Source organism: Macrotis lagotis, chromosome 2 (genome assembly GCF_037893015.1).
Source record: "Macrotis lagotis isolate mMagLag1 chromosome 2, bilby.v1.9.chrom.fasta, whole genome shotgun sequence".
Lineage (NCBI taxonomy): Eukaryota > Metazoa > Chordata > Mammalia > Peramelemorphia > Peramelidae > Macrotis > Macrotis lagotis.
This window is the reverse complement of record NC_133659.1, coordinates 135,820,962-135,841,774: the sequence shown is the minus strand read 5'-3', so window position 1 is coordinate 135,841,774 and position 20,813 is coordinate 135,820,962. Positions and strand designations below refer to the sequence as shown.

The window sequence follows — 20,813 nt, the reverse complement described above, 5'->3', positions numbered from 1 at the left end:
CAAGAAAAGGTAAATACAGTACCTGTCATCAGTGGTTTTTCCCCACCTCTGTTAAAATCTCACAAAGAGATCTAGCTATGACACTGAAGTTTTTGTATGAAGTCCTAATGACATTTTCTTAGATTAAAAACTATTGCTTCTATAATTTATTCTTTGATCCACTCAGGCTCTGGGATTATATTATTGGGTCTCCATTTAAATTGAAATCTTTTAAATTTCTCCTATTAATATTTTTGCATGTGTTATGGCTAATAAAGTATGTATGCAATATTGTTTTAAAATTTGTGTTTTTTATCTCTTAGCACAAGATCAGTTTTTGTAAAGTACAAAATATGTATATTCTTTATAAGTCCTATTCAATAATTATTTGACATACTTTATATATATATATATATATATATATTATATGTAACTTTTCTAAAATTCTATTAAGTTCCTTAGCCCCTTTCCTATTTACTTTGTTAGGTTTCTCTAGTTCAAAAAAGGAGCACATTAGTCCACAACAATTACTGTTTTCCTCTTTGATTCTTCCAATAATTTCATGAACTTTTCCTTGAATACTTAGATATTATTCACTTGATATATTTATACTAGCTGTGAATGTTGTTTATTTATTGTACCTTTAAACATAGTACAAGGCCCCAGTTTGGTCAAGGAAGACTAGTGAGGGCTGCCAAGACTTTTTTAAGGCTACCTTCCACCTTTGGTGTACACATGATCACCTAACTTTCACCCATGGCTCCAAGAAGCTATAGCATGCATAGCAGTCACTAAACCAAGTTGAGGGTAACTGAAGGGTCTCACACCTAAATACTTAGGGTGCTATCTACCCCAAGCATGTGAAGACTTCCCCTTGTAGAATAGGCAAATGAGAACAATTTGTTGCAATGGCCATGAAGTCAACTGAAACAGACTCTGTAGAGATTGAGTCATATCAAAGTCACCAAGATCATCCACTGAATCTCAAACCATCACCAGTGGTCTTGATTCTGTCCTGCTACTAGACTATAATAACTCTGGAAGAGAGAGTGAAGTTAATGACTTTTTGCAACTCTGATTCACTTAAATCCAATTTATGACAAATCAGAAGACATCACTCATACCATTTTACCACCAATCACAATATCTCCTGGTGACAGAAGTAACAAGGAAGCAGGTACAATATATACACTGGGTACTACAGTTACAACTCTGCACAAAGGAAGTCTAGGTCATGGGTTGTCTTCTCACTGGAAGCAGCAGTAGTATCTGGCAGGCCCTTGGGTGTCTGAGCAGCCTTTTAAAGATCTCACTCTGATCTCCAGGTGAGAGGAAAAGACTAGAAAAGGTGCCCTTAAAATTGCCTGCTTACTCAACCCTAGTCTAATTACCATGGCCAGATCCCACCCTGCAATGAAATACATACAAAAAAATATACAAAAACTTCTGCAAAGAAGTTTCTACTCTATATTGGTATATGGAATGTGCATACACTCATAAAGAGCACAAAATCAAGTAGATCTGCAAGATGAACAGCTCTTGTTCCAAGAGAACTCAGCAGGTATCACATCCAAATAGCAGCCCTGAGTGAACAAGGCTTTCAAATGAAGGTCAGCTTGTTGATGCTGGAGCTGGAAACATGTTTTCCTGGAATGGCCACAGCGAAGGGGAGTCCCATGAAACATGTGAAGGTTTTGCAATCAAAACTAATTGAGTTAACAAGCTTGTTATTACCAAAAGGAGTGAATGACAGGTTCATGACAATGAAATTGCCACTTGCAAGAAAACTACTACTGCTACCATCATCAGTGCCAAGGCTCCATCATGACTGATGAGATCAAAGAAAAATGTTTATGAAGACCTAGAGAGTCAGATCATCAATGTACCAAAAGAGGGCAAACTTATAATTCTGGGTGACTTTAATCTTAGGGGAGGCTCAGACTACTAGATGTAGCAGGCAGTCCTTAAAAGGAATAGAGTTGGAAACAGCAACAGCATGGTTACTTACTCCTGAGGACCTTCTCATGACCAACACTATCTTCCATTTATCTAAATGCAACAAAACTTCAAGAATGTACCATTGCAGCAAATAGTGGCATCTAATTGGTTATGTGATTATAAAGAGAAGAGAGACTGGATGTGAAAGTGACAAAAGTAATGTATGGCTCAGAATGATGAACTGACCATAGACATCTTCTACAAGCTAAATATTAACATTCTATTGAAGTGGCAGCCCCAAGGCAAAATGGCTACGAGAAGAAATGTTAAAAGATTAGAGCACTTATCTGAATAGGAGCAATTTGCTGTTAGCTTGGAGGGAAAGTTGAATCAATATATGGTTGGCAACAACTGAGCCAAAAAAGAGTAGGTAGCTTTAAGAGATTTGTTATACAGCACTCCATTTTTGTTTGTCTGGGTCAGAACACTTGCAACATGAAGACTGATTTGATGAAAATGAATTGAAAATACAGAAGTTGATAGATGAAACATGAGAACTCCACAGAGTTTACTAGCAGGATAGTTCATATCTAAGAAGGTAGTATTTAATTACATCAAAAGTAAAATTCAAGTGAACCTTAGAGAGATGCAGATTTCTTGACTCAGTAAGAACGCAGATGAAATTCAGTTTTATGACAAATAATCCAAAGCACTTTTATGATACCTGAAGGCTATTTTTGGATCAAAGACTGAATCTCAACTACTCTTTGCTGATGGAGTCACATTGATTAGTGATACAGACATGTTTCCTATAGAAATGGGATGAATACTTGCATAGTGTTCTAAACAGGCTGTCTTTGATCAATCAATACTGAAGCCATTGACCATTTACTTCAGTTTGAAGTCAATCCCTCCCAATCTGAAGTTCCCAGGAAAGAAGAGGTTTTTAATACCATTAGGCTCCTTTCATATGGCAAAGCACATGGTGCTAATTCTAGTTGAGGTGAGATTAATAAGGTGGAAGATCCATTGTTTATACAAAAACTTCCTGAAATTTTCTGGGTTCTGTGGAAAGAGGAAGCTACCCCCCCCCAGAAGATATCTTCTATAAATGTAAACGGAATAGATTTTCTTATGACAATTATGTGGGGGTTTCTCTTAGGAATTATTGGCAAGACTCTTGCCAGAGTCCTTCTTAATGGGTTAATCCTTCACCTAGAAATGGGTCAACTACCTGAGGGCAGTTGTGACTTCAGAAAGGGCCTAGGAATCATCAATATAGTGCTTACTTTTAACTAACTCCCATGAGAAAAGCCAAAAGTAGAATAGAAGTCTGTACACAACATTTATAGATCTGATCAAAGCTTTTGATACTGTCAATTGTGAGGGCTTAAGGAAAATTATGTCAAAATTTGGTTGCTTGGAAAAGTTCATCAGCATTGCATATCAGTTACATGATAAAATGCTTACCTAGGTTCTGAATAATGGACAATGCTCTTATGCTTTCCCTGTCACCAATGAAGTGAAACAAGACTGTGTGCTTGCTCCCATGTCAAATACCTTCAATGAGGATGCACATGGCATCAAGGTCAGCAACTAATAGTAAATTCTTCAACTTGAAAAGTCTACAAGTCAACACCAAAATGGAGGGAGTGTTGGTTTATGATATTTGTAGATGATAATGCACTCAATGCAGTTTCAATAAAACCAAAATACAGGGACGTTCACATTGATAATGAGGTTGATGCACACATTGCCAAAAGAAGCTCTGTGTTTGGGAGATTGCAAAGGAAAGCATGGGAAGTAGTTTTAGACTGACCACAAAACTGAAGGTCTACAGAGTCTTTGTGCTGACCTCACTGTTAAATGCCTGTTAAATCTGAACAATATACTATTGTTATACCAGGAAACTGAATCACTCCCACTTGAATTATCAGTAAGATTCTGAAGATTATGGCAAGATATCATATACTGACGTCTTTTCTTAAATGAAATGGACAAGCATTCAAACTCTACTGCAAAGTGCATAACTCCAATGGGCTGACCACGTTGTTCAAACGCCAAATGTATGCTTGTCAAAAGGACTATTTTATAGAGAACTGTAACACAAGGCAAGGGTTCACATGGTTGTCAGGAAAAATATTAAACAAGGTCACTCTTAAGGTTTTACTTAAGAACTTTGGAATGATTGTATGGCATGAGAGACATTGGACAGGACCATTCAACATGATATGCCCTTATCAGAGTAGATACTGTGCTCTTTGAGCAAAGCAGAATTGCAGTAACTGGAAAGAAATGTGAGTTGTGGAAGAGAATCCATTACAAATGTTCAAGTGACCTATGTGGGCCTATTTTTAAATGTGGATCATTCTAAGCTTATGTTGCTCTGATCAGCCACAGTTGAACACTGTGTACTGTAACTTGACTCCAACATAGTGATATCATCAACCAGGTTCCCTCCAATTTTTTTTAACCATATGTATGTTTTACTGTTGCTTTGTCTGAGGTCACAATTGCCACCCCTGCTTTCCTTGGATTCCACTGATGCATTATAGATTCTGTCATAGCCCCATCATCTTAACACTATATGAATATTTGTTTTAATCATATTTCTTATGTTTCTGATTCTGTCACTGTTTTATGGATGAGAATATCCAATTCATTTTCACAGTTAATATTATTTGTGCCTTAATTCTGTCTTCTTAAAAATTCTACTTTTTGACCTCTACCTCCCCCTTTATGATAAAAATAAAATGGAGCATAAGAGAAAAGGAATTGGATCAGCACTAGACATCTGTAATTGGACTTATCAGACCCTGTTGCTTTACCCTTTCTCTCACTTCAGCCCAGACTTTGATTCTTATCCTTTCCTCCCTTAATTTAATACTCTTTATAATTGAAATCTTTTGTTTGTGACAAATCCTTATCTAAGCACAATTTTTTTTTCTCAAACTCTTTCTTTTCCTCCCCGTCCCCATTTATTTTCCTGATGAATATAATTTAGTTGCATATAAATTCTTTGTTAATACAACCTTGCTACTCTTGGTTCAGATGAGAATGAGGTTCGTGAGATGCAAGCCTTGTTTCACTTATCCATTTATATCTTTCTTCTAATATACCACAATTAAGAGAAATAGTAAGTTCTCTTTTTCTTTATTTGTTAAGTTATTCCTTTTCTCTTTCTTTCCCTTTACTCTTAAAAAAAACAGAACAAAACTTTGCTCATGGCTTAAATTTCTCATTCTTTGCTCTCTCTGACTCTTGGAGCCTGTGAGATTCTGAAATGACAGTCATCCTTTTCCTTTAAATAGGATGTAAGCACTTTCCCATCATTTAGACCCTGTAAAAAGTCCAAATGTATTTATCTTTCCAGATTGTTCTCTCCTTGCTGTTTGAAATTAAGATTAATTCCAGTTGCGGTTTTCTTGGTAGGAATTGTTCTAGTAAAAGAATATCTTTTTGCTAACAGGATTAAGTTTATAGGATAAATAATTTGTGTGATCCTGACTCCTGTCTTTCCTATTCAAACATTTTCTTCCTGATTGCTTACTTTTTTTCTTTGATCTAAAAACTCTGGATTTGGGATGGTATTCATTTGTATGATTATTTTGAGTCTTCTTTCAGGAGATGATTTCCTTTTTCTTTTTATTTTCATTTTGCTCGTTCTAATACTTCAAGGTAATTTTCATTTTTGGTGTTTTGAAATAGCATATCTAGGTCATTTTTTTTTGGTTGTTTAGTGGTTTATAATTTTCTGTGAGTCCATTTTTTCTTGAAATGTTTCCTTGTCTTGCTTTCAAGATGCTTTTAAAATAGTAAATAATTTATGGGTATAATTTTTCAATATATTGCCTTATACTATTTTTATTCTTATGATATCTGTCAGGAGTCCTCCCTCCTCCCACAAAAAGAATGCTAAAGAATGCTTAGAAGTGACAAAACTGCCCTTGGGTCTTGACTGGCCATTTTCTCCCTTGATACAACTTCTTGATCACCACCCCACTCCCCAAAACACAAAGAGAGTACTCAAAGTCTCTGTGGGTTAGTGGATATTTGAAAACCATGCCAGTCTGCTCTGTTGATCATGTCAACAGAAGGTAGATGCTTTGCATACTTATATTATCTTTGCTATATTAGGGGAAAGTAAATTTTTTTTTTTAGGTTTTTGCAAGGCAAATGGGGTTAAGTGGCTTGCCCAAGGCCACACAGCTAGGTAATTATTAAGTGTTTGAGATCAGATTTGAACCCAGGTACTCCTGACTCCAGGGCCAGTACTTTATCCACTGCACCACCTAGCTGCCCCTGAAAGTAAACTTTTTAAAATAACTTCTCCATGATTTACAACTGTCTCATTTTATCCCAAACTTGAACCTGAAAATGGTGCTTGTAAATTGGGTCAGTGAGGTGGTGCAATATGTAGAATGGTGGGCCTAGTTCAGGAAGATCTGAATTCAAATCCAGCCTCAGACACGAGCTGGCAAGTCACTTAATCATTCTGTATGCATCGATTTCCTCAACTATAGAGATAACACCACCTCCCTCCCAAGATTGATGTGAGGGCCAAATGAGATAATATTTGTAAAGTGTTTAGTTGGGGCCTGGCACATTGGACATGCTGTTTTGTTTTTTAAGTTTTTTAGGCATGCTGTTTAAACAAATGCTTGTCCCCTTCCCTTCCCTTCCCTTCCCTTTCCTTCCCTTCCCTTCCCTTCCCTTCCCTTCCCTTCCCTTCCCTTCTTGATATCAGGCTTGCCCCTAATAGTTGTATTACTTAACTTTCGCATTCTTTTGGGCCCACTGGTTTTCTGTATGTTTATTACTTGGGTAAGATTTTCCACTATTTTGCTTCATGTTTTTATTACCTCTCCTAGCGCTCTAATTTCATTTGTTGTTCTTCATTCATTTCTCCCATTGTTGACTTTTGACCTTGTTGTTTCTGAGGTCCTGCTTGTAATTATTGCACTATTCTTTTCATCTTATGTATTGATGCTGTGCTGGGACTCCTTTCTGCTCCTACAAAGTCACATAGTTATGGTCTGAAGCCAGATTTGAACTCACAAAGATGAGTCCACCTGACTTCATGCTCAGTATTATCCATTTTGCCACCCAAATAAGCGTTGACTAAATTTAATTGAATTGGCTTGGCTAGAACTCGTAATGTCACTAGAAGTTCCAGAAGTTCTAGTTTCATGCTAGAAATCTGTAATTGTTCTGCCACCCATAACTTCATCTGTTATATTTGAATTTATAAGCCTCCAAAACAAATAGGAAAATTAAGCTCACACTATTTCATTTTTTTTTAGGTTTTTTTGCAAGGCAATAGGGTTAAGTGGCTTGCCCAAGGCCACACAGCTAGGTAATTATTATTAAGTGTCTGAGTCCGGATTTGAACCCAGGCACTCCTGACTCCAGGGCTGGTGCTTTATCCACTGTGCCACCTAGCCACCCCTCACACACTATTTCACTAGGTCCAGAATGAAGATTGACTTTAATAAAAAAGACTCATTGCTTCTACTGTTGTTATTTTGTCTGAAGAGGTGTAATGCAAAGACTACTGCACTTAAGAAGTTCAAATATTACCTCTAATACATGGGAAAGGTAATCCTTTGAGTCTCAGCAACTCTCTAATATTTATTGACAAAAGTCAAGTGTTGACATTTTGTGGGAAAATTAATCTTAATGTTAATATTTGGTACTTTTCCCCACAGGTATAGAACGAATGCCAGACATTATACTATTTTCAATACCAGAACAACTGTAAGTTATCTATTACTTGGAGTTTTTAATTAAATTTAAGTTAATAATATTTGTACAGAATTGTATAAATGAACTGAGAACTCAAACAGAAGTCATCTTGGCATTCCATCATAAGCAACTTTCAGCTTCTGCTCTCCATTGCTGAAACGATTTCTCTTATATTTCAGTCATGGAGGAGAAAGATAAAAGTTGCACTTTTTTTTTCTTCAGTTAGAAAAAAGTAAAATCCTCAGATGTAGCCCTAATCCTGAAGACAGACTAACTTGTCTTTAAAGTCTGATTCCAATAGCACAGTCATTCTAACCTATTTTTGATCAAAGTTTCAGAAAGTACAATCCTTGTTTCCTGACTAGTTAATTATTTCCTTTTAACTAGTCACTGAACCCAACTGCTAAAAGACTTAGCAAAGACAATTTTGAAAGGACTGGGGGGAGGAGGGGGGAAGTGATTTATCATGTGTCTAGTAGGTGCCAGTCACTTTCCTAAGCACTTTATAAATATTATTTCATTTGGTCCTTACAATACTCCTATGAGGGGAAAAGTACTTTCTTTTCTTTTCTTTTTTTTTGGCAAGGCAATGGGGTTGAGTGGCTTGCCCAAGGCCACACAGCTAGATAATTATTAAGTGTCTGAGGCCGAATTTGAACTCAGGTACTCCTGACTCCAAGGCCATGTTCTATCTACTCTGCCACCTAGCCGTCCCTGGGAAAGTACTTTATGATCCCCATTCTATATCTCAGGAAACTGAGGTAGACTGAGGTCAAGTGACTTAACTAGGGTCACATAGCTAAGGAGGATCTGAGGCCAAATTTGAACCTGTCTTCCTAACTCCAGTGGGGCACACCATCTACTACACCACCTAGAGACCTAATTGCATTTATAGACATTAAAAAAATGTGTTTGACAAAGATAATTTTTCAGAAAGGGATCTTAATCCCTAAGAGCTGCTGAAACCCTACCCCAGTTTATGAGGGACAGTGTTCTGTGCCTACCAGCTGTGCTAATGAGGTGGGGTGAAAAGGAACTGAAGTTCAGAACAAGCCCTCTATTCCCAGTCCAGGTATGGGTTAAAAAAAAATGGGAAGTCCTTCCTCTGGGGATTCTGAGTTCATGCTGAGTTTTGGATAAATAAATAATCCAATAATCCAAAATTTATAAGCTAAGGCATTCTGACAGAATGTCAAAGGATAAATTCCTATGAGGTATCTAGGGAGTAGCAAGAATTGCAGAGCAAGACTAGGAGAATCAAGCAGGCTTCTTCAATACATCTTCATGACCAGAACAGCCCAGGAAGGGGAAGAGAATGGCCATAAAGGGAGGCCTACAGCAGCAATGGAATAGAGTACAGGGTTAGTTCTTTCTTTTCTTAACTCTTTATCAAGGGGTTTGGAGTGGCAAGAGTCAGATTCTCAATCAGCTGGAGGTAAGGACCATTGGTTAGTGCAAAGGGACTAAGGTCTAGATATACTAAGTAGGTAGCCCTAAGCTGTCAGGGAAGGATCAATAGAAAAGCATCCAGAGTAGTTGGGTCAAAATAAATACAATTTTTTTTTTTGATGAGAAGGAATTTAAAGTCACTTAAGAGATTTTTCAACTTTTGCTTTTAGCACCAACTTTAGATCTTTGCCACCAGTAAGACAACTCTACTGTACAGATTATCAATGGATATGAATTTTGATTTTCAAAGATTTCTTAATCACAAACTATATTTATTGCTCCTTCTGCTATGTAGGCATAGTTACTTATTTGTGGGCACAGTCAAAAACATAATGAAGTAGATAGACTATGAAAATGTGTTGTTTATCTTAGTTTTGATGGAATATTCACAAAGACATTGTGTGACCTGTGTTAAACAGATAATGGATCTGTGCATGCATACAGTCATTATATAATAGACACTGTATCATTATAACTCTAAGCAAATTCCAGAGTGTATCTTATATCTTGATACTTTGATACTTGCTTTATTTGGAAGGCATGATCTTACACGACAGTTTCTTTAGTTTGTTGACATCTCTCTCCCTCTATCCCCTCTACAGTGGCTGAGTACCTTCTTTGAAACTACATGAAAATTGTGGTGGCCTTGACCCCAATTCCTAATGAAATGATAGAAGCTGAAAGTAATTCACTTGTCTTAACTATTAGGTGACCCTAGAAACCTCTCATAGAAGGGAATATGGAATGAGATTTAAAAAAAATCTTGCCATGTGTCTGAGGGTTCATATTATAGCAAATGAGTATGGTGTTTGGCCCCAGCCTAACATAAGAGCTGCTTACCACATATGTTAGGATGGCCATTCCCACAAGAGAAATAATTGTCCCTTTTCTAAAGTTCCCTGGTCTCAGGTAACAATTTAACAGATGGCAGGAACAGTTTTTTGAGGAACTAGCAAATGGCAGATTCAGAGGCAAAGAGAAATAGCAGTTGTAATGAATATAAATGATCCACATCTGGTCATTTGGAAAATGGAGTCATGAGAAGTATTTTGAGATGTTCCCCTCTCTCAGTGACTTTGGAATTTATAGGAGACTCTACACCCTTTGTAAGAGAAATGTTATGCTACTTGATTGTTACTTGTCATTTACTTTTGTATTCTGTCCTAATTAAAAGCTTTACTATTTGATTTATGGTTCCTGCCTGATCTGTTGTAACAAATTCAACAGATAGGGTAGAGTCAAGTCAATAAATATTAAGCTCTGATTGCATAAGCCCCTAATGTTCTAAAGGCTAGAGATGCAAAATAAGATTAAAAACTCTCTATTTTTAATCTTACAATCTAATAGAAAAGAGAATGTACAAACAACTATGTACAAATAAAATATGTACAAAATAAATTGAAAATCATCTCAGTTGAAAGACTCAAAAATTAAGGAAGACAAAGAAAGACCAATTAATGGAAGGCCATTTCTTATAAAATATGAGATTTTACCTGAAACATGAAGGAAACCAGGGAGATTAGGAGGTAGAGATGGAGAGAGAGAGAGAGAGAGAGAGAGAGAGAGAGAGAGAGAGAGAGAGTGAATGAGAGAGAGAGAGAGAGAGAGAGAGAGAGAGAGAGAGAGAGAGAGAGAGTTTCAGGCATAACTGAAGAGTCTGCATGCACGGAGGAAGCACATGGAATGTCTTGTGAGATGAACAGCAAGAAGCCCAGTACATATATGGAAGCAATCTATAAAAAAACTGGAAAGGAAAAAGGGACTAAAATTGTGAGGGGCTTTAAAAGTCAAATCAGAGGGCTTTATATTTGATTCTGGAGGTTATAGGGAGTCACTGCATTTTACTATTCTAGAAGAAGATGGTAGACCTGAACTTTAGGAAGATCAGTTGTTTAATTAAATGAGGATGGGCTGCATGTGAAAAGATTTGAGGCAGAAAGATCAACCAGAAAACCATAGACCAGAGTTTTGAAATGATGAAGGCTACCAATGTGATGGAAAGAGAAGGGGGGCAAATATGAGAGCCATTATTAAAGTAGTTTTGAAAGGACTGACTTGATTACTGATTGGATATGAGGAATGGGAGTGAAAGATGATGATACCTGGATTTTGAACCCGAGATACAGAAAGATTATGATATCCTTGATAGCAATAGGAAAGTAAGGAAAGGGGATATGGGTTGGGGAAAGAGATAATGGGTTCAGTTGGGGACATGCTTGATATTTATTTGTACAAATATGTTTAGCCAAACTGTCCCACTGAAAATGGGTAATTAGGAGAACAATAGTCATGATGCCACAACCAGAATGGTAAATATATATATATATATATATATTTGAATATGCTAAGCATTAACTAAGGCTAATGCAGAAGCATTAGAGGTTTTTTTGCTTTTTGTTTTTGAGAGGTTGAGGTTATAATTATGTAGCACTTTACTTTTTCTATCAAAAGTTCTACCAGCAATCAAGCAACAAATATATAACTGTGTTTAAAAATATTTTTATATTTTTCTAATGTGACATTAACCAGTGACCACCAAATCTTTGGAACAATGGTACCTATAGTTGGGACTAGACTTTCAGGAACTTTCTTTCATATTGGGAGGATACTCATACCTTTAGTGATATGGGTATTGAAGTGTGGCATCAGTCGTGGTCACTCTGCTCATTTACAATCACTCACTCTACAATTCATTCTATAGCAGGATCATGTATCCTCATTTCTTCACTACTACTGCTATGCTGACCACTCTAGAATAAATATCTGATGCCCCAACCTCTCACCTGAGTGCCAGTTTTCCTGAGGTAGAGAAGGAAAAGTCTATCTTGACTTTAAAGTCTTAATAATAAATAAGTTAAGTCTTTGAAATTATGCTATAAGCATTACTTTTTTCTTTTATATTTCTTTAGATCCATTTAGAATATGAAGGACCGGATTTTATAGAATGGGATGTCCCAGAATCTTGTAGCGTCAAAAACTCAAAGTAAGATTTTTTTAATAATAAAAATCATGTATATCAATATACATGTATGTTGCATATGCTTGTATTTAATGCACATTCAAATTTATTTTGTGGTGGGGTTGCCAAGATTTGAAGGGAACTTCTGAGAACTGTGATACAAAGATTGCTTTTAAAGTAGGAAAGAAATTGTTGAGGACTGATGTGGGCACCAGCTAATGAAAGGGTTGTTATAAAGATCAAATGAGATAATATGTGTAAAGCAATTTCATCAACAAATGATATAAAAAACAAATCATGAATTTCCCATGCAACTTAAAAATAGAAAGTCAATAAATTAAAAGCTCCATCAAAACAAAAAATAGAAATTGTGAAAAACCAGAGAAAAAATAAAATTGAAAACAACAAAATCACTTAATTAACCTGATTTTAAAAAGAAGAAAATCAAATTTCTGAAAAAAATGAAAAGATAGAATTTACAACAAATGAAGAAGAAATAAAAGAAATTATTAGAAACTTTTTTTGCCCTTTTATGCCAATACAATTGGTACATAAAATGGATGATTATTATTTATAAAAACAAAAAAATCAGATCAATAGAATAAGAAATAATGCAATTAAATTTAAATAATCCCATTTCAGAAAAAGAAATTAAACACAACACTGTGAGAATCCAAAGAGGAAAAAATTCCATGGTCAAATGGATTTACTGGTAGAATCTATTAAAACATTCAAAGAACAATTTATAACGATGATATATAAATTGTGTGTAAAAATAAGGGAAGACCATGTCCTACCAAACTACCTCAAGACAGATATGACCCTATCACCTAAAATATGGAGAGAGAAACCACATAAAAAGACAACTAGATACTAAAGTACATCTCTAGTAATAGAATAAAATTATTGAAGAAAATACCATGAAAATTCTCTGTCAACTTAATTTTAAAAGATTCTACACTACGACCAGATTGTAGTTATAGCAAGAATACAGGGTTGATTTAATATTAGGAAACTAATAGAAGACCATATTAATAACAATAAAAATGAAAAAAACACACTATTATCTCAAGATGCAGATGACAACATTTGGAAAAAAGACATCCATTTATGCTTAAAAAAACCAAAAGAATAGGAATAAGTGGACTATTCATATATAAGGATCTTTGATAAGATCAGTGGGAAAGCAAGGAATTCCCTTGTCATAATTATTATTTTTTGTAGTCCTAGGAATGATTACTTTTTTTAGATAACACTAAGGACCCCTCAATAGTCAGACAAGAAAGTTATTAAATAATAGCTTCTCCCAAGTAGCAATATCTGAAATAAATCCAAAAATTATAAACCTTCCTATATATCACCATCAAAACCTAGCTGGAAGAAAGAAAGGGAGGGAAATCATTTCATTTAAAAGAAAATTTTGGGAGGGTCAGCTAGGTGGAGCAGTGGATAGAGCACTGGTCCTGGAGTCAGGAGGACCTGAGTTCAAATGTGGCCTCAGACACTTAAAAATTACCTAGCTGTGTGGCCTTGGGCAAGCCATTTAACCCTTGCCTTGCAAAAACCTAAAAAAAAATAGCATATATCTGATTGAACAAAATGTCAAGAGCCTAATAATAATAATATTAATAATAATAATAATAATTAGCCATAATGGGTATCAATATTTATGAGATCTTAAGACTGTGTTCTACCAGGGGTTTAGTAATGCCAAATTCAGAATATATTGATACTGACTGATTAATAGAAAAGTTGACCAGTGAAACACATTAAAAATATATTACAGGGGCAGCTAGGTGGCATAGTGAATAGAGCATGGGCCCTGGAGTCAGGAGTACCTGAGTTCAAATCCAACCTCAGACACTTAATAATTACCTGTATGGCCTTGGGCAAAAACTTAAAAAAATATATTACATAAGAATTGATGAAAGGGATGATCTACAGACATAAAAAATTATATGGTGATTATAGATAATGTCAAGGAAAACAATGTCATAAAAGTTGAACAAATATAAATAAATCATAATCTCATACATGCTGTAAAGAAACAGACTCTAAGTCAAACAGACTCTTTGTGTAAAAGTTAAGTCAGACTGAGCTTAAACACTGAATTTGCAAAATCCTAAGACTTACAAGGCTGCATTTTAAGGAAGTCGTATTGCCCTAATTGAGAGGAAAAGATTCACATGACATGAAGATTCAGTGTCATGGAAATTTTTTCAGAAATATCTTTTTGGGAGGTTTTAAAGATGCTTTCCAAATAACCAGGCTTGGTTACAGTAAAGATGTCTCTTAGCCCAAGGGTGAAATGGTCTTATTTATATAGACCTTTCTCTACTATTTATTGAATTCTTGAAATTATTAATTAAATTAGGTTCAGGGCACAGATTCTGATCTCCAACCTAGTTAAATTATGTGTGTTTCCCTCTTCTTCCATTATTTGTTAAATTAAAAAATATCAAAACAAAGCCCAAGCTATAATTAGTAGAAATTCTTGGTTTCATTTGAAACCCTTTTAGTGTGCTAAGTTTATAATAATAAAAAGGAAAAAAGAAAAAACTAAAGATTCTTTAATTTAGAGATGAAAAGAGGGACTTTAGAGATCATCTAGTTCCATTTATTTGCAACAAATGTTCATATTAAAATCTAAGGAAAATGTGTAACAGATTTAATTTATTTTTTAACTTTAGTGCACGACGCACACAAATGTTCTGTGCATCTCCAGGTACTCATAACATAAGACCCAGAGTTAAAGGTCAGGTAAGCTGACTTTAGCAATGATTTTGAAAATATTGAGAAATCATTTTTACTTGTTAAATTTTATAACGTGTTCCTTCTGAACAACTACAGTTTTTCAGTGTTAGATATAGACTGTGTTTTGGCTATAGAAAACCAAAGCTGATTATAATGCAAAACATATGGGGACTTGCATTACTTTATAGTCATATGCTAAGAATTTAAAATTTTATTCATGAGAATGTGTATTTGTAGCTTAATATTTTAATTACACAAGTATTTTAAAATCAGGTAAAAAACTCATAGGCTTTCATGCCATAACACAGCAAATTTCAATGATATACAAAGACAGGTTTTTTGGGTTTAGTTTGGCACTGTGATAGTAGTAAAGTTATAAAAAGATTTAGTACTGCATCTAAATTGTTCAATATATGCTGTTCTCCCCTGTTTTGAATGTGAATTCTTTGAGGGCAGAGTTTATCTTTTCTGACCTCTATTAAGTCTTGAAATATTTTTAAATTCATTCATTTAAGGATGATAATGTTTTTTCCTGCTATAGACTTCTAAACACTTAGGTGAAACAGGAAAAAACTTCTTGGCACATAATCCAGTTTCCAATTTTACTTTTTTTGTTTACTGCATTCCTTCAACTTTTGGTTTGATGCTCTGCTTACAAATACAATGGTGAGAAGAGTAGACACTGGAATATACATCTAATTTCAGGTATCCAACCACATGTACCTAAGCATTGAGAATTTTTGCCCATCTGCAGTTGACAATCTTTTATTTTCAGTATATTGGTGAATAGCTAAATGATAAAGAAATAAGCCTTTATATTTAGATAATACAGATGAAGGGGTTTGAATGTCTTTTTTGATCCTAACACTGGTAACTCACCAATGTCTAAGCTACTATTGCCAAAGACTGAAAAATTCTTGATTTCTGTTCACTCCTAACTTCTAGTTTGTCTAATAAAGATAATGTAGTATTAAAGGAATGCTTTTATCTTTTGTTCATTTTTTAATTTTCTCATATAATATATACATTAGATCCTGTTTTTATGGATAAGAAGCTCATCTAGTAAACACACACACACACACACACACACACACACAGACATACAAACATACCACAATTACACAGGAATCTCTTCAGTGAAAAGAAAAATAGCACATATAGAATTGTTTTCTACTTTGATAAATTTGTCATCAGAATTTGATTAAATTCCAAAGATACAATTTCCCTAAGCATTGTGTGAAAAACAGTAGCCTAATGAGTTAGGATGCGATTGAAATGGGACCTTCACCATTTTCCTTCTCATTATTTCCAGTGTAAAAAGGAAGTCATTGTTGAGAGAGGGAGATTTCACTAAATGATGGCTCAAAGGGAGGAGTACACTAGATCACACAAAGGTGGGATAAGTAAGAGTAACAGTCCCACCATTCTGCTTACCAGCATGACACCACATTACTATGATCCCATTATTAGAAGCATATTATAGCATTCAATTGCTCTATTTAAAATAATTTTTCTGATAAAATATTTATTTCTTAAATTACATTTTGTTTAGTTTTGTTCTAATGTTCTATTTGGCTGTATTAAAAACTTCCCTTGCTGTTTCTTTTTGATTCAATGGCAGTCTCTTGGATTTTTGACCTGGAGTTAGAAATCAAACTATATTGAAACAAATAGTATCCTTAGAGGTCACTTAATTCAACCCTGCATTTGACAAATGAGGAAATATAACCCAAGAGAGGGCTTGCCTCAAGGCACAGGCTTTTTCATATCTCATAGATGCAAAACTAGATTTCAAGAAGATGGGAAGTCGCATTTTTCCTCTTACTGTCTAAGGTTCTCTTTTTTCCCCCCACTTCATTCCAGTTCCTTCACCTCTCTCTTATGCAGTGCCCTATGAAAAAAAGACAATTGTGAACATCAAACTATTTTGTATTTATTATTGATGTAAAGATTATGCCAGTGATTAATAAGTTGTAGAAAGTGCTAAAATTTCTAGATTTCTTGATTGTATTTTCAATTTGTGTATGATTCTTTTGGTTATCTTCCATAACTAGTTTTTCTATTAGGGATTAAGGTTATATTCTTAATATTTTTTCTATATTAAAATTAACTCAATTTAAAATTAACTTCAATCCCATCTGTCCTCTATTTCTTTCCAGCCTCTTGAAGCTGAAGAACGCTTTTTATTTGTGGATGATACTAATAATTGCTTTATGTGGTATTCCCAATCAAGGTAAAAACTTCTTGGTACATTTATTTGTAACATTTATATAGTATTTTGAATTCTGCAAAGCATTTTACATAACATCTCACTTGATCTCATTAATATTTATATGTGTTAAAGTTTGATTTTTTTATGCTCCATATGTGAATTATTCACTGTATGCTTCCTAAACCAGCTTTCCATCACTTCTATGGTAGGTGAAATCTGAAAACCAAGGTTCACAGTTCTGATCATGTCAATTTATTAAGAATTGTATGTCATTTGCATAAAAAATTAGAAGCAGGCCTCCTAAGCTTGGCACTGAACTTGAAATATAGGGAGCAACAGAATTTTTTTTGATGTGTTAAAGGAAAATAATTAACAGGATATAACCAAGACACAAGATTAGATCATCTGATTTCTAATTGGAGAACAGATTAGGGGCCTTCTGAGTATGGAGAAGGATGAATGAACTTTATATAGTTTTTTAGTTAGTTTTTGCAAAGCAATGTATTAAAACCCATCAAATTATGAACACATAATTGACCTGAAATTTTAGAGAATTTCAATTTTTATATATTACTTGCTGTTTCTTAAGCTAAATGCTATACCTGATATAAGAATCTTTTTTTAAAAATTGAGGGTTTAACTTATAAAATGAATCCCTTTTCTGCCTTTTAAAATTATTATACAAATACTTTAAACATGGAAAATAATTTTACTTTCTTTATAATTATCAAGAAATTTTACACACAAGATCTTAATCTAATTTTGAGAACTTTTTACTAAAACATTCCTAAAGCCTGAATTTTCTTTTAGAAACATTGGAAGCCAATCATATTCATATGTATATGTCCTAGAAACAGGATAGAATAGAAACATATCATAATGAGAGAGAATAAAAATATATCATATATATTCTAATCATGTCATTTTCTCAAAATTTACCATTCCACTTATTTAGAAAACATGTACATTATATTTTTGTCCTATCACTTTGTCTAATTTCCTTGAGGAGGGAATCATCCTTCTGTTATATTTTGACCACACATACAGATTAAAATTGTAAGATTTTTGTATTTGCACTCTGTTACAGTAACTTGGAAATGTTTCAATAGCAATCAATTATTGGATTTAGTAATGTACTTGCAAAACTGATTATAGAAAGTTGCTATGAAAGGAGAAGAACACAGTTATAACACTATAATAGTGTCAAGACTCTTCCCCTCAAGGTCTAACAGACCTAACATTCCCTTATAAGGAAAACTCCCTTAATTCTGTTTGATTCTGGTCATTAGTCATCTCTTACAGGTAATCAATCACTTAGAAAAGCTCCACATTGAATTCAGAGTATCAAAAGCTAGAATGAATAAGGTAGGAAAATAGCATAATAAGCAAACTGAGTCAAGTGATTCCCATCTTAGGCCATGAAAAAGCTGTCCCTTAACTTTTCTCAAGGACAGACATCTACCTGAAGCAGTTCTCAGACTTGAGTACATACCATTTTCTATTACTGACTTCATGGCATTTCAGATAACTATAGCAAAATGTCACACATCACATTTTAGGGTTTAATTATTATTAATTTTCTCATGTTTCCCTAATAGTTGCATGTCATTTATCCAGTTTGATCAGTTACTTCAATCATTTCTAAATCCTCATGACCCAATTTGAGGTTTTCTTGCCAAGGATGCTAAAGTGGTTTGCCAATTCATTCTCCAGCTCATTTTTCAGATTAGAAAACTGAAGCAAATAGGGTTAAATGACTTTCTCAGGATCTCACAACTAGGAAGTGTCTGAAGCCAGATTTCAACCTAAAAAAAGTGCTAACCATAGAAAGCTAATAATAATGTTTGTCCTTCATTTTTTGAAGAAGACCACAATATCAGGGAGGTGATGCCATGACAAGCACATGAATTGGATTTTAGTAAGGGGGTGCTGTCCTAAGCCATCAGTCTAAGTTTCTCCAGAACTATCTGGGTCTACTGACCAGATGTGAATCAGGACAACTGGAGATGGCCCTGGGACTTGTCCAAGGTCACACAGCTAGTAAGTGGCAAGTGTCTGAGGTCAGATTCAAAGTTCCCCATCCTCCTGAATCCATGGCCAGTTCTCTATCCACTGCACCACCTAGCTGCCCATCATACAAAGCTACTATTCTGATGATAAAATCATCATCTTAGAAGAGGAAAGAAGTGACAAAATATGTACATGTGAAATCTCAAAGAAGTTTATGAATTGGTCCCAAATGCAAAAAAACCTCTTGGAAGAAATCAAAAAGGATTTTAAAAACCAAAAAAGAAAGGAAGAAGAAAAATAAAAGAAATGAGAGCAGTTCAAGAGAATAATTAAAGATTGTCTGAAGAAATCCACTCCTTTAACAGTAAAATGATCAACTATAAAAAAGAATATAAAACTCATCAAAAAATAAAAATAATCAACTGGTTAAAAAAAACATAAAAGCTAACTGAAAAAACAAAACCCTAAAAATTAGAATTGGATAAATGGAAACTAATGAACACCAGGTTCCCATCAAACAAAACCAAAAGACTGAAAAAAATAGAAGAAAATATAACATACCTTTTAAATGACCTGGAAAATAGATCCAGAAAAGATAATTTATGAATTTTTTGGTTTACCTGAAAGTCTCAAGCAAAAAAAGAGTCTGGGAAATATCTTTCAGGAAATTACCACAGAATACTACCCTAAAATCCTAGAACAAGAAGATTTTTGTGCTTGAAAGAATCTACCTATCACCTCCAAAAAAAGAGATCCCAGAATCAAAACTCTAAGAAATATATAGCAGAGAAATTTCAAAATTCTCATCTAAAGGAGAAAATACTGCAAAGCAGCTAAAAAGAAGCAATTTAAATACCAAGGAACCACAGTCAGGATTACATAGGACTTATCAGCTTCAAAAATTAAAGGATGAGAGGGTCTGGAATATGGCAGAGGGAAAAAGACCTTGGTTTACAACCAAGAATAAACTAGCCTGCAAAACTCAGCATATTCTTTCAGGGGAAAAGATGCACTTTCAGTGAAATAGAAGACTTTCAAATTTATCTGATAAAAAAGGCCAGAATAGAAAGGGGAAAAAATGTTAATAACATTAATGTGTATACATCCCTACATGGGAATTGCTTTAATTTGTAATTGTAATTGTAATTGTAATTACTTGTAATTCATGAGAACTGTTTTTTTCTTAGGATAGTTAAAAGAAGTGTACTTAGAGAGTATGATATAGTTTGATCATAAAAGTGATGATGCTTTAGCTGATATTTTAGCCCATCAGGGTTGAATTATAGTTGGAGGGAGAGTACTTAAGAGAGTCTGGACATAAATTATGAAATGATTTTGCTTTACTTGATAATTTAGCTATAGTTGGAGGAAGTATACTTAGGTCATGGGTATAAACATACTTTAGTTCATGAGGATTGTTTGTATATAGAGGGTATTTGGGAAGAGGGTGTGGTATAAGTTGATTATAATTTGATGATATTTATGGCTCTTTAATTGTATTTCTAATGGGACATTTGAGAGGAGTGTGCTTACTTAGACAGAGGCTGCTGGTATTAAATGACTTTGAGATGCTTGTAAATCAATCAATCAATCAACCCCAGAGAACTGTACCTTCTATGAGAACAAAAAGGAGTATAACTTGACAGAGGTTATAGGTACAAGAGAGGTTGAAAACAAGAAATGAAGGACTTTACTAGGTGAAAACTAGGCATTAGAGGATAAATAACACCACATGAAGAGGCACAAAGACTTATAATTGAGGAAAAG

At 34.4% G+C, this 20,813-nt stretch overlaps 1 protein-coding gene across 4 annotated transcripts in view; it reads left to right on the top strand.

Moving 5' to 3' along the window:
• Positions 1-20,813, top strand: part of LOC141513237 (cation channel sperm-associated auxiliary subunit epsilon-like) — a 139,258-nt gene that overhangs the window by 8,541 nt on the left and 109,904 nt on the right. For 3 of the 4 annotated variants that reach the window (XM_074222861.1, XM_074222860.1, XM_074222862.1), the window contains exons 2-5: positions 7,626-7,674; positions 12,021-12,094; positions 14,761-14,830; positions 16,984-17,057. In XM_074222861.1, coding sequence (XP_074078962.1) covers positions 7,626-7,674; positions 12,021-12,094; positions 14,761-14,830; positions 16,984-17,057 — 267 coding nt within the window. Of the gene's footprint in view, positions 1-7,625; positions 7,675-12,020; positions 12,095-14,760; positions 14,831-16,980; positions 17,058-20,813 lie in introns of those variants that run through there. The other variant, XM_074222863.1, reaches the window with a different exon arrangement.